At 37.3% G+C, this 17,482-nt stretch overlaps 2 protein-coding genes across 36 annotated transcripts in view; one reads left to right on the forward strand and one right to left on the reverse strand.

Moving 5' to 3' along the window:
• Positions 1 to 17,482, reverse strand: part of Rbfox1 (RNA-binding Fox protein 1) — a 125,028-nt gene that overhangs the window by 34,918 nt on the left and 72,628 nt on the right. The gene's annotated exons all lie outside the window — the stretch shown is intronic.
• Positions 1,986 to 3,335, forward strand: LOC108012942 (uncharacterized). Its single transcript, XM_017078480.4, has 2 exons — positions 1,986 to 2,247; positions 2,465 to 3,335. Exons 1-2 carry the CDS (start codon positions 2,119 to 2,121, stop codon positions 2,831 to 2,833), a joined length of 498 nt encoding a protein of 165 aa, XP_016933969.3. The 5' UTR covers positions 1,986 to 2,118; the 3' UTR covers positions 2,834 to 3,335.

Here is a 17,482-nt window from a genome sequence, read left to right on the forward strand (position 1 = left end):
CTGAGTGCTCATGAAGTCGAGTTCACTTGTCTTTATTGAATCACCCCCAAAAAAGCTAGACCGGCAATTGAACAGCATTTTAGCTGTGATTTCGCAACAAATAAACGACTCTCATGATTGCAACGATTGCAGCGAAATCGAGACGTTGTCGGTTGTTGTTGTTGCCATTGATTGATTTGCGCGTTTAGACATTAAATGCAATCAAAGTAACAATATTTGTCCTTTGGCCACGCCCAGCGATTTGAGCATTTTATCATGAAAACTCCACCATTCAATCTCTGGGAAAGACCTCTTCAATGGAAACCTTAAACGTTTTTTTACGATCACAAAAAAGCACGCAAAGACCCAAGAAGCTTCTTAAATTCCCTCACAAAACAAGGCCCAAACAAACAAAACCTAACAAAACTGAACAGAACTTGGAAAAATAAACAAACAGTCGAAGCGGAAGGAACTAACGGCTGAAAAACAAAAGCTTACTTCCGGACACCCATTGCTCCCCACAACCTACCTACCGACCTCCCAACCTTTAAGTTTATGAAATATAAATGAGTTTTGTGAACATTCAAACAGCAAGAAATCCAAAATTACACGCAATTTATGGATGTAGCAGGTGCAGGAAGTGGGCGTGGCCGGGGGTCATTAGGTTGGCTTTAAAGAGCACGCGACAAAATAACGCTACACAGGGGGAAATAATTGGAAATTATTTAATTACTTATCCAAAAAAAATCTCACTTTGTTATATTTAGTCTACAAAAAAATTAATTTCTAATAATATTCTTTAAATACTAGCTAGCTATAATAGAGAAAAACATTGTATAAGATTCAAATAAATAATATAGTAATAATAATATTATTTTCACTGGATAAGCACAGGAATGTATATTTCATAACATACTTTTCAGCACTTTCCTTATCGCACACCTTTAGATATTTCTAAACATTTTTACATCCCCAAGCAAAAATTCAATCGATAGATCATATTATAATGACTTCTTTTACAATACACTGTTATTTTCTGTATTAATTCTCGAAATATTTTTCTTTCACTGTAATAAAGGGGTTAGGGTGTGTGGGCGTTGTGCGGCAATTATCGTTAAGCGGATTGTAGTTTACACTCTCTGTATTGCCATATACACAGAACTAAGCTAGAACTAAGTGTGCATTCTTACGGTACGTTTTCATTTTCATTCTCATTTCCCATTTCCCCCGACAGGCGTTATTGTTATGACCCACTGGCATTTCCACCTGTCTCGCTCTGCGCATTTTCACACTTGTAAATCAATTAATTTTACAGCTTATTGTTGTTGCTGCTGCTGTTGTTGTAGTTGCCACCGTGGTTCTGGTCTACATACTATCCACTCGTACTACTACCAACAGCACCACCTATTGGTTGGTCATTTAGCCTAAGCGCCGGCTAAGCTCAAAATGCTCGACTGACCAAGGATTGTGAAGCCTCTGCAGTGCCCTGAACTGAAAATTCAAGTGTGTGGGAACTTTTGTTCCCCTTTTGTTGTTTTCGAAAGCAAATTGTTGGCCGTAAATGTTGTTGTTTGGTTGTTGCCGTTGTTGGCGGCGCTGACTGGATTTTGTGATTTGCTTGAGCGGCGACCGTTGAAATGTAATTAATACGTGGCCCACAACTTGGCTCCACACACACATTCGGGGTCAATTGTGTGTAAAGGAGCGCCTCCGCAATGCGGTGGCCGAAAGGTGATTATTATGGCTCTATAGGCATGGAAGGGCTAAGAACCCAGAGGGATTTAAGTTGGGGATTTAAGCAAGAAAGGGGATTTATTATCCGCCATTCAGCGTTTGTAGAATCAAATTTTAAAAATGGATCATGAAAGATATAACTACATTTACTTAAAATTCATTTTAGTTTTAATTTTATTTGAAATTGATCATTAAATAAAAAATTATGATACCTATATATATTTTACTTGCTTCCTTACTTTATCTTTTCCTATAACTAGGCAGGCTCTTTAACAAGTGTACAACAAAATTCAGAAGGTTTCCCACAATCCTTGTGTAAATTTCAGATTTTAATCGTAGTCTCCTATAATTTTAGGCAAATTTTAAACAAAGGTTTTATTAGTTTTCCAAATTTTACATAGCGAAATGATTTTAAACAACATGCCAGCAAAATCTCTACAAATCTCACCAAATGGAACATTAACCTTCACGCAAACCAACAACCGTCAGGAAGTCACCATCAGAAATGTTTCCGAAAAGCCAGTAACCTATAAGGTAACTATTTTTTAACCAGAGGTAAGAGTTTCTCATCAGATTTATGTATTTGTAATTTTACTTTCTTTGATTCGACTTTAGAATCTAATAATATAGACAATTTCTATTCCTTAGTAAGGAATCCTTACCCAATAATTTTTTAACACTTGCAAAGCACGGTGTATCTTAACCAGAGGTTAAAGTTTCCGATAAATGTACTTTTCCCTTCCTTATCTAGGTGCAAAGCACAGTGTACGGCAAGTTCAATATCCGACCCCGCTGGGGAGTCCTGAGTCCCAACGAGCACTCACGGGTCCTCATAACAATGTGCAAGGATGCCGAGCTCTCGAAAAAGGGCCGCGACAAGATAGTCGTGGTCTGCATGCTGGCCCCCATCAATGCTGTTGACTTCGAACTGACCTCCTCCTTCTGGCGCCACAGTATCTGCTATGATCCGAATATCGAGAAGCACCAGCTCACCTGCCATCAAATGGATGGGGCTGGCGAGGGCGGTGATAGGGACCCGGTGGATGGGGATCTAAGGATTCGCAGGGGGCTATTCCCCTCGTTCTGCAGTATTCGCACTCCCAGCAAGTACTGGCGCTAGTTTTCGGTAGGGCGTTCCTCCTTCTAGAGTGTCAATTATCCCCCCCGACTATTTTGCCCTAATGGCTGCAATGACTAAGTAATTGGTTAGCAGCCCTACCTTGTCGTTCCGTGTGCCTCTACCTCGATGGGCCCAACATTGTTGATGATGAGCCTTCATTAAAAACCAAGAGCGTGTCTATCTGGCTGTCCCTATGGGTGTATGTGTGTTGGATATCAAGTGGCTGCTCGAAGGATGCTCAAGGATACTGCTAACATGAAGTGCGTTTAGCCTATACACAACTGGCTGATAAAAAGACGTAAATTGCTTGCACTTGCTCTACCTTCACTGGCAATTAGGCGAACGTTAGCGAAGGCCTTTGAACGTCGGATATTCCCATCGATTGACATCCTGACGGGTCAACCAGCAGGTTGCCCGGCAATTAACCAACCAATTTTGTAACTCGAAGCTTTAAGCAATTAAAGGGTCGAATAATGTAGTGTGGTAATGGAAGCCATAAAAAGTTGTGGTTTGACTTTTTGATGTGGGCACAAAATCAACAAGTTGGTAGTACTCTGCTCTTAGTGTATAACATTGATTTTTGAAGAAAACTCATAGATTAATAAAAAATCTTCGTGGCATACAACTTTGACTTTTTAGTGTGACCAAAGCAATAAACGAGTTGGTTTAAATGTTGGTGGTCGATTTTTCAGGTCTTAAAAATCTTATAGTTGGATTTTCTCAAAAATTGACTAGCTTTTCCGTCTCTTTCACAAGGTTTATGGTGTAAAAAGAGTGCTTTTCAAAGGAAACTAGAGCCAACGAGATAAAGACATTTGGAAATTCTCCGCAAATGGCCAGGCCAAACAGCATGAAAAGCACTCAGCCAGTAAATTAGGTTCATGTCTTAACTATAGTTTTGACCCAAGTCCAAGGGGCCAAAACAAACATTTCGATGCCGATGATGATGATGATGATGATGATGAAGATGATGATGATGTGGACTTGGGGTTTTGCGGGGGCGTTGCCAAAAACTGGGCACTTGTTCTGCTCGAGCTGTGTTTGTTGTGCTTGTGCTTTGGGGTGGCCAACAGCCCTGAACAATGGAGTAAATCATAGCCATGAAATATGTGCCAAGCAAGGAGACGACCACACCTGGCTGGCTGGTAATAATAATGAAAATACAAAATAGCCCCGAACTCTTGTGGGCGGAAAGGGGAATATTCATCGCTGGCTGATGTTTCACCTTGTGCAATTGCAGTTTGTTTGCCCGAATTTACGAGCCGACACAAAAAGCAAACGTGACCGGTAGGGAAACAGCATACAAATATTTTCCTTTTGGACAAATAAAACACAAAGCACACAAAAAATAAATATAAAAATGTAATAAAATTGCAGCTCATGCGAGCGATAAAACGCAAATTCCTCTTCTTCACTGGAAAATCTCAGTCGTAAACTATACAATGACTTGCCAGTGCTTAACCCTTTGGTGACCCTCTGGGCGACTTACCCACTTCTTCCTGCTTTCTGCATGATTTAATGCGTAATTTTCAGGAGTTTGCAAAATTTTTCGGATAATTTATCATTTTTAGATGGGATGAAGTACGTGGGGGTGAGGGGAGAATGCAGGAAGCGAACTTTGAGCTGGGATTTCTCCATTTTTTGTTGGCCACAACGACACCTGCCCGTGGCATTTGCACCTTTCCTGCTCTCCCCCGTGGACCATTACAAATGGCTTTGGATGCAGAGGCCGCCTGGTGGCCAAAAATTTGTGACCACAGCCCCATTGACATTTGAGATTTAGTGGTGAGTGGACGACAGGCCATCGACCATCGCACATCGCAGCCTTAATTAAAATTTTCCCATTGAAATGCGGCCGGAGAATAATAAGCTGCCGGCACAGCCTCTGTTGATAAATGTCCTGGGGATTTCACAGGACTTTACAGGCAGACTTGCGAACAGGCAGCCCGAGTTTTATGGAAATTGTTTTTAGTTAAAGTGTAGGAGCTAAAATTTATTTTCATGGAAACAGCCCCGGAGTGGGAAGTAAATTTGGTGAAAATTACACAAAACTTTTTGGATTAGAACTAGAAAGAAGTTTACTTTTTTCTAGAAAAAACAACTATTGAACTTTTGTTATGATAAAAAGTGCAGTTTAGACAGAGATTTGGTTTACGGTCTAACTAAATAAATGAAGCATAAAGTTTGGGGCAAAAGCTTTAGAACAGGTTCATCAAATAAAAGAAATAGGAGAATTTGTTTACTGAAATTGTAAATTCCTAAAGGAAGTAACTAAAAAGTTTAGTTTATTAGTTTTTACTCTATTAAATATACCAATGCAACTTTAAAACATAAACAATTTGAACTCTTATAAAACATACTTTTCTTAATTAAAAATCTTTTCTTGTTCCGCCCTATCTAAACCTCATTGGAATTCAATATGCTTTAGGGTTGTTTAGGGATCCATTCTTTCTCCCCTCAGCAAACTACTCATCTCTTCGAAAGCAATTAAAAATGTAATGCATATCCTGGCCTTTGAATTATGTTTTCCCAACCCAAGCCAAGCGAATTCTTGGTCTTCAACTTGTGCCTTGTGGCTTTCCTCATCCTGTTCCAAGCATTATGTATGCAATGGCAAATATTTTGGGAATTTCTGATATGAGAGCACTTGCAAAATATGCAATCGGAGCAGCAGACTTTGCGTAGGGCCAAAATGAAGTCGATTTTAATTATCCATTTCCATAAGGGTTGTACTTGGACTTTGATTACCTTTAACCCTCATGCGAGAACAGTGTTTCCAGGTAATCGCTTGCAATTCAACAACGAATTATCCAGATGCACTCAAAAGGGAACTGAACGAAATAACGTTGCACTCGACTAATTAATCAGGAATATAAAAGATTTAAGTTTGGTTTTCTTTCACAATCAAATATATAACAATTTTTGTAATGCATGAAAGTGTATCAAAAATAAACTAGTAATATCTAATATCTAAAAAATATATAACACGGGTAAATTAGTTTCATTTGTATCTCTTTCAACACCCATAAATCAAGACCTTCTATCCTAATTCGCGTTATCAAGTTCCCTTGTATACAGACTCCAATTAGCGGAAGTTAGCTTGTTTCGCTGCACTGGAATTTGATTGATTCGCAGGTGCATAGCATCATAGTACAGTCTCCTCTCGACATCTTGTAATTTGTCGTCTCATCTGGCAGTGTTTCTTCAGCTCGGGGGTTTTTCATTCCATTTACCCCCCCACTGCCCATAACTCACACACTTTGAAATGCAACACATGGCGACTGCAGAGATTTTCCCTTTAGCCCGTGTTTTTCCTCTTGATTTTCAGCTCCGTTTTTCTTTTTGCGTTTCTTTGGCACTCAGAGTTCCACCACTTTGCTACAATATCCTTTCTGCTGTCTATTTTTATCCCCGAGCAGTCGAGTTTCTCTGAGTTCTTTGGGGTTCGTTCGCATTATCACCCAAGAGTTGGGGGATTCCGAGTGGCGAGTACCCAGAGAGCTGCGGATTTGTCGTAATTGTGTATGGAGTGTTCTCCTCGTCCATCGCAACTCCGGCTACCTCTTTAATAAAGTTTTCTCTGCTTCTTTGCTAGCCCCTATTCCCGGTTTTGCGCCTGTTTATTTTCTTTTTTCTGCCTTTCTGCTGCTGTTGAAGCAGACAACCCCATGCTGCGTTTTTGACTGTCTACACTACACAGAAAGAAAAATACATCTTATTATAAGGGATCTTAAAAGACCCATTATCATATTTCATTTTTCAAAATATTTTTACTATCTTGAGGTTTGACCCTCAACCTCTGACGAGTTAATCCCATTGAAGAATTACTAAAAAAAAATGTATTGATTGATTTTTAGTTCTGTAAACCTTCGGTATTATTTAATGATAATATTTAATAAAAATTATTTATTACTTGTTTACCTTTGTCCATAATATATCTATAATTTGAATATCTGTGATTTTACAAATGAATTATACATAGAAAATCTCAGTGTATTTATATGTATCATCCCCACGGCCTTATGGTTAAACAGAAGCAGAAACAACAGCCTATTCCAGATCCCTCGACAGCCCAAAGTCGGAGGCCAAAGGCAGCTAAAATTAGACTCCAGACGATGTCGATATGGCAGCAGTTTGCTCATTAAGCGACCAATGGCAATGGCAATCGTACCGCATGTACAGCATTTTAATTCGGAGAATTAAGGCGTAGTAAATGACTCAGGCAAGACTCCCCTTTCAGTATTTTCCACCTTTCTAGCAGCTATTTCCGCATATACAACTTATAAGAAACAAATAGGATGTTCAACCTCATTTTGGCACCACGACGATTCGTAACGGCGGCAGTAAATAAGTATTATTAAAAAGCACTTAAAGCAGTACAGTACAAATGTTATTAGAGATTCACCGATAGCATTTAAATGTTCCTACTTAACTAAGGGGTGAAATAGCTAAATGATTTCAGGTTGGTTTTTACGTGATTTCCCAATAATTGTTTATGCAGAACATACCTGAAAGAAATAAAGAAAAAATGCTAATTAGATATCATACACACAAAAATTTGCTTAAATATAATATTAAAATGTTCCCCAATTTTATTTACCCCGGGGGCCTTTAACTTTTTGGCAAGTCCCAAATTAGTTTGCAATTTCAAATAGTCAAATTTGTATAATATTTTGATAGCATAGGTTAGTTCATGTATTCGCATGATCCGCTTTACTTCGACCAAATTACTATAGATTAATATGACCAAATATTTTCCATCAAATTTATTTTTAAAATAAACGCATGCCTCTGGCAAGAGTAAAATAAAATACTGCGTCCCAGTATATTCACATAAATCCGCTTATTTTCACATGAATTGAGTTCAAAAAGTCAAAAGCAAATATAAAATTCACCCCAAACACATCTGCACTTTAGCGCAGATTTGTTGCGTGACAAAAATGCAAAGAGGAAAAAAAGTTAAAAACAAGAACCGAATTGAATAAATTATATATAAAATCCATCGAAATATACACGGGTAAATGTGTGTGGACTTTTCAATTTAAATGTGCGTAAATTGTTTGGAATTCCCGTGCCAAAAGCAGATTCACGGATTGTGTTTCTGGCATTGTTGAAACACACATAAATGTATTGCGTAACGTATTTGGAAAATGTGTAAACAAAAAATGTTTAAATTTTCAATTACAAAATTAAAAATAACGAAAAAACGAAAAACAAATACAGATAGAGAGAAACATTTCCGCCAACGACACTCTTTTCATACCGTTCCACGATTTTGTTTTCCCTCATCTCGCTGCGAATGAGAGGGCTGAGCTCTCGGGTCTGGCCATTTAATCAGTTTAAATTGACACTGGGGGTCAAATTCATTAAGATAGAATTCCTTTTTGTTTTTGTTTAGCTGCTGGGCGTTGGCTTCATGCGACAACGAGACGAAAAAAAAATAGGAAAAACGTCAACGAAGACGACGGCGGAATTTTAAAATTCATATATTTCAAAATAAAGATAGATTGGGGGCGGTGTGCTGGAGGCATTTTCCATTAGCATTCCATTCCTAGCGGCAACTACACAACACTTACACCTAGGCCAATGTAATTATTGCTATCCCGGAAATCGCTTGGGGCAACTTAAACTGTAAAGAACATTGTAAAAATCATAAAAATTAAATTCAAGGCGAAAAAACATTTTCTTTAAAAATAGAATAACAAAGGGAGTTGGGCGAACTAGAGGTTCGGCAACGCGCCTTTTGCAGGATATGCGTGACTGGCATTGAAATTAAACAAAATATTTTAGCGCTCAGTGTCAAACGAGGCGAGAGACAGTATGGAAATGCTTGGAGGTGGAGATTGTGTAGGCGCCTTGGCGTAGATACTGTCGACGTGGCAACCTATGAAGAGGCTTCCATTCGAGCGAAAAAATACAGAAATACATAAATAAACGTAATGACTTTTTACAACAATAACAACAGCAATAAATCTTACTTAAGAGGAAATTTAGACTTATGAAATACCCTTTTAACTAAGCTAAACAACGTGTCATAATAAATAAAATCTTACATGTTTTAGTACTAAGGTGTTGTTAGTTTAATTTTGCAATACAATATATTTGGATATGTGTTAAATATTTATATGTAATGTAGTCCTTCCGTAAGATAAATAATTTTAAACATTAGAATAATACCATCCCTATAAAATCTTCTTCTGTAAAACATGGAATCTGATTTGATTTTTCATGATTTTAAAATATAACATATACAAAAAAGAAATCACTTTCAAGGAAACTTGTTTATATTACCCATAATTTTTTGCAAATACAGGGTATTTCCGTAACAAGAATATTTCCATCACTAGTAGCTACCAATTTATTTCCAGCCTTAGCTGACTTTGTGGGCGTGGCCATGACAGGGCTATGCATTACTTTGATTTCCAGAAAATGCGTTAACTTAACAGAGATATATGGCTCAAATGGGTGCGTGTGCGTGTGTGGGCGTCGATTAAGTGCTCATGTGTGTACACATGCGAGCATATGTACAAATTCAAGGTGGTGTGGGTGGCCAAGGGCAAACAAACCACCCTTCTCACCAAAAATATTTACCAGCATATTTCAATAAACTTGTCATAATTGCATTACAAAATTTAGAAAAAAAAAAGTCAGAGCCCGCAGTGTTGAAATGACGAACATATTTCCATAAAACGATCAAATTTGAATTGCCCAAATTGCCCTTTATTAGTTTTTTCACACACACTAAACAGGGCGAAATGAATGCCGGCAGAAACAATAACGACGGCTATAACCCTAAGAAGTAGAATAAATGTTTTCCACGGTTGTAAATAAGGGGCAGTAACAACAAAAACAATAACGAAACACAATAGCAACAACAAATTGGCTTGCGTGTTTGGGCCGCATTAAAAGGAAGTTTCGGCCAAGAGAAAAAGAAGGCTGAGGACGAGTAGTGGCCACTTTTAGTTTTTACTTGGTACTTTTCTTTGTTGCGGACACAAAGGCAACAAAAAACTTTAAGAACAGTCCAGAATAAATGAAATACTTTGGTATACTCTTTGAATATTTAAAATTTCAAGTAAATTCACCGTCCGCAGTTCTAAAATTATTTATAAATCTAATATCATAATCTTTAAAACATGTCAGATATATAATAAATATATTCAAAAGCAAAATACTTAGTCTCCTTTAACGCTTAAAGGTGTTCAAGTGAATGCATTTGAAATACGAGCCATAAATTGAAAGTGCAATTTCAAAATCCATTACTGTAAGCATATTTTACAATCAAAACTTCAAAACAGATACTAAAAATGTAGCAATAAATGAAATAAATATGTAGACGCTAATTCTTTTGTGGTATTTTACAATGTTTTATACATTAAACCTACAAAACTTTAGCTAATGCTTCTACTTTACTTAGTTAAGTACCCTTTCTTGGCGGTATTAAAAGGAAACAAAGACGAAAGCAACAGCAAATTTGTTATACTCCAGTTGTTAGCTGGTTCAATTTCTTATTTTGTTTCAGTTTTAGTACACTACTCACCCCCTTTCACCGCCCAATATTACCCTCATTATTATTTCGCTTTCGTTTCTTACACACATATGTATACACACAATTAAGTGGCCATGGCCTAGGTGGATGTGAATTGGATACTCGCATCCTGCTGCCAAAAGGGAGCCCTCATCAAATCGTTATTGATTGTGTGCGGAGGAGCCTGAGAGCTGTTGCTGTACGATGGTGGTTTCGGTGGTACGATGGTGATATGGTGGTGCTCCTAAAGCCCAGGGACTGGGAAATTAAGTGCCCTGTTTTGGGCTATCATTAAAGCCCGTATCCTGCGGGCGCGCCTCATAAATATCGCCAAAGCATATTGATGGCTATCTGGCACGCAACAAGACTCAAATCGCTCCAACGACCCACCCGTAGGCAACACCAGCTTACAATCTTATACTTTTTTTGCTCGTCTCAAGATAATTTGATAAGTGTTTGTCTGCCCCGAAGGATGGGGCTACTGTATATCCTTGGGCTGAGATTGGAAATGGAAATTTTCCCATAATTTTCACTGTTATTAAAAAGCAGCAAACAAATTGTTGTGCGAAATTTCAAGTAAAAGTAAATGTGAAAAAGCCTTTCATATTCCAAAATAAAATTTAAGTATATTACGAAACATGGATTTTTTTTGGTACCAGGAATTGCTTTACAAGTCATCTAAAATCATTGTCGCATTTCTAACCATAATTTTAAATTAAAATATGATGATATACTTATTGAATTAAATTTGTGGAATTTTATGTAGTTATATTTTGATAAATAATACATATAGCTAAAGGAATAATATGAATTTCCCAATGCTAAAGATTATAATTTATAACTATATTTTCAATTACTATTAATTTTAGAATTATTTCTTGTGGGATACACACAAGTGTAGGTACTTTAGCTGACCATCCAGAACCCATCTCAACACATTTGACAATCGGTTATGTAGTGGCAAATGCTTCAATGTCATTTGCATGCAGAGCAGCTCCAAAACAAATGTCAAAATCATAGATTCCAGTGAGTAGGGGGAGGTTCAATGGTGGTGTTGATGTTGCTGATGGGTTTATATGGTCAGAAGGCGGGATTTTCAAGTGGGGTCGGTCGGGCACCATGTGTGTGTATGGATGTGTTGGCATTGCCGTTTGCGCTTATTGAATACGCAAAACATGAACAGAACAATAAAGCAGCAGCAAGGCAGAAAGTACAACAACTACAAATACAAACAGCCATCGTGGAACAACAGCTGCAGCTAAAAACATCGAAGACAAAGCCCCAGACCCCCAAAAACAGAATCACAATCCCAATCACAATCGAAGAGAATCACAGACAAAGCGTGCATAATTAACATGCAAAACATACAACGATTATTTGAATTTATGCGCAAGAGATAATAGAGTAAAGGGGGGTAAATCGATTGGACAGATGTGTAATGGCCAAGCCAATGCGAGAGACCCCTTGAATGACTTGGCCAAGCTGATTTAAGCGTTCGGAATTGGTCAAAAATGGTAAATGCTAAAATAGATTCATAGCCTTAGGTGAACACATATCATCGAATACCCTTTAAGAGGGATACCTAAATGGAAAATAATATTTTTAGGAGGTATACTCCATTTTTTAAGTACACAGAGAAAATTCTGACGTTCTCATCTGAGTTGAAAATGCTTTTTGCTCGAATCAAGTTGAATTGGCGGTATTTAAGTACATTGTATGTACAAATAAAGTATTAGTTCAGTCCTTAGTGTATACTTATCAAAAATTTGTTAAATAAACTAAATTTTACTTTTGTCTTCTCACCATTTCGTTCTTACATTGATACCAAAATGTACTTACACGGTTTTTAAGAACGTATGTTCTCAATTCAAGAACAATGTTCTTAGATAGTTTTCTCAGTGTACGCATTTTTTTTTAGCACAATAGGTATCCAACATGGTATGCTAACTAAATATTACATTTGTCTATTTAAAAAGGCTTCCTACATTTGCCCTTTTTTTCCATTTTCAATCTAACATTGGTCTTTTCTGTTATTGTAACCATAACTGAAAGAATACATTTTGATAAAAGCGCCGCAAAGGGTTTTATTTTTCTCTAGACCAGGATTCTTGAAAAATGACTACACCTGAGGGCAAGGCAGAGGGTGTATAAAAGCGCCGAAAAACAAAAACCTGCCCCATCTGAAAGGCGAAAGTGCAAGCGTCGAATGAGGTGCATTGTGGCATAGAATTGTGTGAGGGGTTAAGAGAGGTGAAAGGGGAAAGGGTAACGGTTGTAGAAACAGGCAGCTGCTTCCTGTGTGTGCAAGAGCGAGAGGGAGCAACGCAGAAAAAGCCAATTTAACGCTTGAATACAGTTTTCAATTTAAAGTTTTCGCTTCTTTTTCCCGCTTACTTTTTTTTTGGTTAGTCCCATACACACACAGCTTTCTTATTTCTGACTTTCTGGTGTGGTTTGGTATGTACCCCATTCAATTTTGCACCACTCCTTCCACCATATATCCCTTTTATATGGCCAGGCAACTTGTTACTCCTGGAAAACGCACAATGTGCTGATGGGTCGCAGGGGGGCTAGTGGGGAAGTATCAAAATCCATCAACCAAGCATAAAAAAAAAAAGGAAAAAAAACCAAGGAAAAAGCGCCTTAAAATTGTGTGTAGCCAAAGCCAAAGCGCATAAAAGTTTACTTTGATTAAAGTTCGATCTTAAGTCACAATATACACAAAGTATGCACAGATACAAAAATATTTTTAGCAGAGGCGTACGGGGTTTTCTAATGAGGGGGGTATAGATCTAAAGATAAGGAAGTTTTTAGGAGTATGTAATAAACTATAAAATTTTAAGGTTAACTGGTTCAATGAGGTGAAGAAATATCTTATTATACCAAAAATACCATTATGAAACTATGATAAAACTAATCATGGGAATATAATTTAATGTTCTTTAATCTACAAATCTTTGGATCCTTTTTCCGAATAAAACGGTTCCAATCTATAGTTTTTTGGTAGTGTTCTAGTTTAATTTAGTTTATTGCTCTTTTAAGTGGTTATCAAACCCTGAAAACTCATATTCCCCCTTGGGTACGCCCCTGTTTTTAACCATCAGGGAGAAGCTATTGAGAAACGGGCGGTTTAAGGTGGCAGACAGAAGCCAAAAGGCAAGTCAATGTAAGTGAAGCTATAAGTGAGCCAAAGCTGATTGAAATGATTGAGGCGAAATGGCGCGATATCGAGTGAGGAAAATAGGGAGTTCGGGTGTAGTGCGGGGAAAAGGATAAAAGCCGGAGTAGGAAGAAGTGGGAAAATGCCGGGAAATGCTCCTCTTATAGATGGCAGCTAAAGTACGCAATGCTGTTATGTGTCAACAACGCAGACAGGATGCTGTTTATATTGCCAACATCAACTGGGATGGAAAAAGTAGGAAATTTTGTTCGAGAAAATGAGATAAAAGACACTTTGCCATAATCGAAGCGGCGAAAAAGGGAAAAACAGATCCGTTGTTGACCAAGATTAACTTGGATAAAACACGCCAAAGTTAAACAAAAACGAAATATACAAGAATATCGAAACGGGAACAAAGAAATCTTAAAAGAATGTGTAAACATTGTGAATTAATGTGAATATTTTGACTCATCTTAAAATACATCCGTATTTCATGGGTCTTTAGGTTAACTGTCCTATGATTTATCACTTGAAATATGGATGCAAAATGTTTTTAAATTAAAAGTTTCCAATTCAAGTGAACACAGCTACTAGTAGCAAATCCTTTCAAGTACTATTATCGTTTGATTATCTTAACCTTGGTTAGAATTTTAGTTACTAAACTCTAGTCTTTGGAATTCGTAAGTACCCTTTGTTATATAAGTATCCAAAACGCCCATAATATTTTTTATATTTTAAAACAACTTGTACTTAGCACTACATTAATCTTTTTTGAGTGAGCACCGAGAGACCAATCCCAAAAAATAGACGTACCTGCAAATAGAAGAAGACAAATTATGATTAATTATTGAAACTTGAACTCCTCGACTTAATCATCTATCAAAATACATAACAACATAACTATAATGTTTAATCAATTGTCAGAGCCGGTGCTCAAAATATTTTGGCATTACCGAGCAGTTTCTTGCCCCCTTCTACATATTTATGACAAAACACGACGCAAACAAATTAAATTTGCGTTGTTTTGTTCATAACCACTCGGAACTCGTTAGGCGCCTAAACGTGGCTCAACTTTGCCCAATTTTTGCGATGACTTGTTGTTGGTTTTGAGGCGATTTTTTCTTTATTTTTTAATGAGCCACCTGGGGCCGCAGCACATTATGATCTCTTTGGCCACGCACAAGTTAACCAAGCCGAAAAAAAGGCCTTAGACGGGGGCATAATTAAAAGCAAAGTAACGAAAAAGATTTTGCCTTGCTGGCCTAAAAAAACTAGTTGAATAGATAATGTTTTTCTCTCTTCAAAAAACTGCGGAAAAGTAATAATTTACAAAGCACGAAAAAAAATGTTTTTGAATGAGGCAACGGTCTAATGACTGAAGCATAAGTAGTATTTGTGGATCTGCCCCATTGACCAACTCGGACCCTGAATTTCAACCATATAATTTTCATCGCCCAGTCTGGGTCACAGCCTTGTGATTGCTTCTATGGAAATTCTCTTTTAATTTTTCTCTGTCGAAATGAGATTTCAATATTGTTAGTTCCATAGTTAAGCACCCGAAATGAAACGGAAAAAAAAGAAAAAGGGGAATACAAACCGAACGAATCCATTTTTAGCCTATTCCAAGGAAACTGTTTTAGATTGTCTTGTTTTTCTGAAGTGGCAATCAATATGTGAATGAGAAAGCGGAGAAAGCAGAGATTCTGAGGAGCAGCAAAGGCTTAAATTGATTTTCCTTTGAAATTCTAGCTGAAATGATAGGCAACAAACGTAGCTGCCAGTTGACTTCATTTCAGTTTCTTTGTTTTCATCAAGCACTCAATCTTGTTCCCCAGTTCTATTTTCATCGTTGTGCATTTGTGACCTTTCTAGTCGATTTTTAATTAAACTTTTTTTTCTCCTATTTTTCCTTTTGTAGCTTGTTGCTTAAAATTTGAATTAAACTCGTTCAGGATTGTTTTGCTCACAGGCACGCACAGACGACTTTTGACAAAACAAAATTCACACTGAGAAAATTATTCTAGTTCTGAATTCTAAAGTAAAATGTTTGGCCGAAGAAGCTAAAGTTATTATACAAAAATAAAAAAAGAATCCTGATGTCTATGTCTCTTGTTTACTTAAAAAAATGTCATGATATAAAATTTTATTAATTGGTTTTTAAATTTTATTAAATCATAAAAGGTATATGAAAAGTTAAGAAATAAATTCCAATATTTTCCATAATTTTTTTTTTTAGTTTGCCACATTTTCTCTCACTGTCTTGACTTTTCATTGTTGCATCCTGCGTACACTTCGCGACATTTTCATTTCAAATTTTATGCCCAAGAGGAGGGCCACAAAAAGTAAAGCCACCGCATCCCCCGGTGGCACTAGCTCATCTCCATCTGCATCTGCATCTGCATCGGGATGCCCAGTACCAGGAATACCCAGAATACCCAGAACACCTCCACCCAGCCACACATCTTGTTTTCATTTCCGTCAGCTACAATTGACGCTGCTCAACTTAACCTCATTCGTCCTGCTGGCTGTCGCTTCTGTTTCTGTTTCTGCATTTTCATTTGCATATTCAGAGGGAATTTTTCGCCGAGTTCTCGTTGGTTTTTCCAACACTTGCACAGGCCATGACACACCTTTATATTGCCGTAGGGGTTAACCCCACTTTGTTGCAAACTTTGTAAACTCCAAAGGGGTTAATGATCTTTCATAATTTTTTGGAGGTGTTGACTTTTCAAAATTTAATAAACATTGTTGCAAGTACCATCTTACAAATATCATAGTATAAGCTTACTTTAATATATATTTATTGTGAATAATTAGTAATAATTATATTTTTCAATTAATGGAAGTGTTTCTCTTCGATAAGTCCAATTAGGCTAAGATAAATACTTCCTATAACATGTCATCTTTTATACCTTAATTTCAGCTTATTTATTTCTTCGGGCCCCGTTTTTCTTAACTCTTCTTAGAAACATTATGAAAGAGAATTTCCCCTTAAAATCATTTCAAAGGGCACTTTTATCTCATGCATATTTTTCCACCTTTTGTTGATACATTTTTATTCAGCTTACTTTATTTATCTCACCACCTTTGGGCGGGTTACATGAAATTAAAAAGAAAACAAAAAATAAAAATGCAACACAAAATTCCCCCGACAACTTTTGGGGTGCCCTTTCTGACCTGCTCTGCATCTTGCAGCTCTCTGGTTTTATTCCATTTCCACTTTGCTAACTGACATGATAAAGTGTTGCCTTGACTGCCTTGCGATGTTGCCAGTGTCTTCTTTTTGGCCCATCTCTCCATCGCCCGGCCCTCGAGGATGTCGCCGCATTGTCACGTTTCAGCGCCTCCAACCCTCATCTGGAGGAACCCCACTCGCATTTCCCTTTCGCCAGGCAACTGGGGTAATGCACTTACCCATCCGAACAACCCGCCAACCAACCAGGCCACTTGTTTCCCATCAAATGAATGTACATAAACTTCAAGCGAAAGAACTTGACTTGCTAACGCACCAGCTTTGTCACTCACTCGAACAGAAAAATTATTATGAATGTTAAATAGGGATTTGTTTTAGATTTGCAAACCTTTGTCTTAAAAAAATAATATAACATTAAAAAAATATTTTAAAAAACATATTACAAAACAAATGTTCTTTAACGAGATGTTAAAAATATAAAGTTTTAATAATCCAACAAATGTAAAACCCTTTTTGAACCTCCCATTTATTTTCCCCAGTGCATTGCTGTCTATATTCAACTTGGAAAATGGAAAATTCACAAACAATTTAGCCTGGCCCTCGGCTGTTGCTAATTGCAAAAAAGTGAAGATACGAAATTCGAAAAAGGCTGTAGAGGAGTTGTGGGGTTGTTCGGCTGCGAAGTATGAGTTACAAACGCAAACAACACGAGGCGACATCAGGGAACAACATGGCCAAGTCAGTTTGGCTCAGTCAAATGCAACAGCC

Source organism: Drosophila suzukii, chromosome 3, assembly GCF_043229965.1.
Source record: "Drosophila suzukii chromosome 3, CBGP_Dsuzu_IsoJpt1.0, whole genome shotgun sequence".
NCBI lineage: Eukaryota > Metazoa > Arthropoda > Insecta > Diptera > Drosophilidae > Drosophila > Drosophila suzukii.

Coding starts and splice junctions, on each gene's coding strand:
- LOC108012942 (XM_017078480.4), top strand. CDS start 2,119: ATGATTTTAAACAACATGCCAGCAAAATCTCTACAAATCTCACCAAAT. Junction 2,248..2,464: donor AAAAGCCAGTAACCTATAAG/GTAACTATTTTT, acceptor TTCCTTATCTAG/GTGCAAAGCACAGTGTACGG.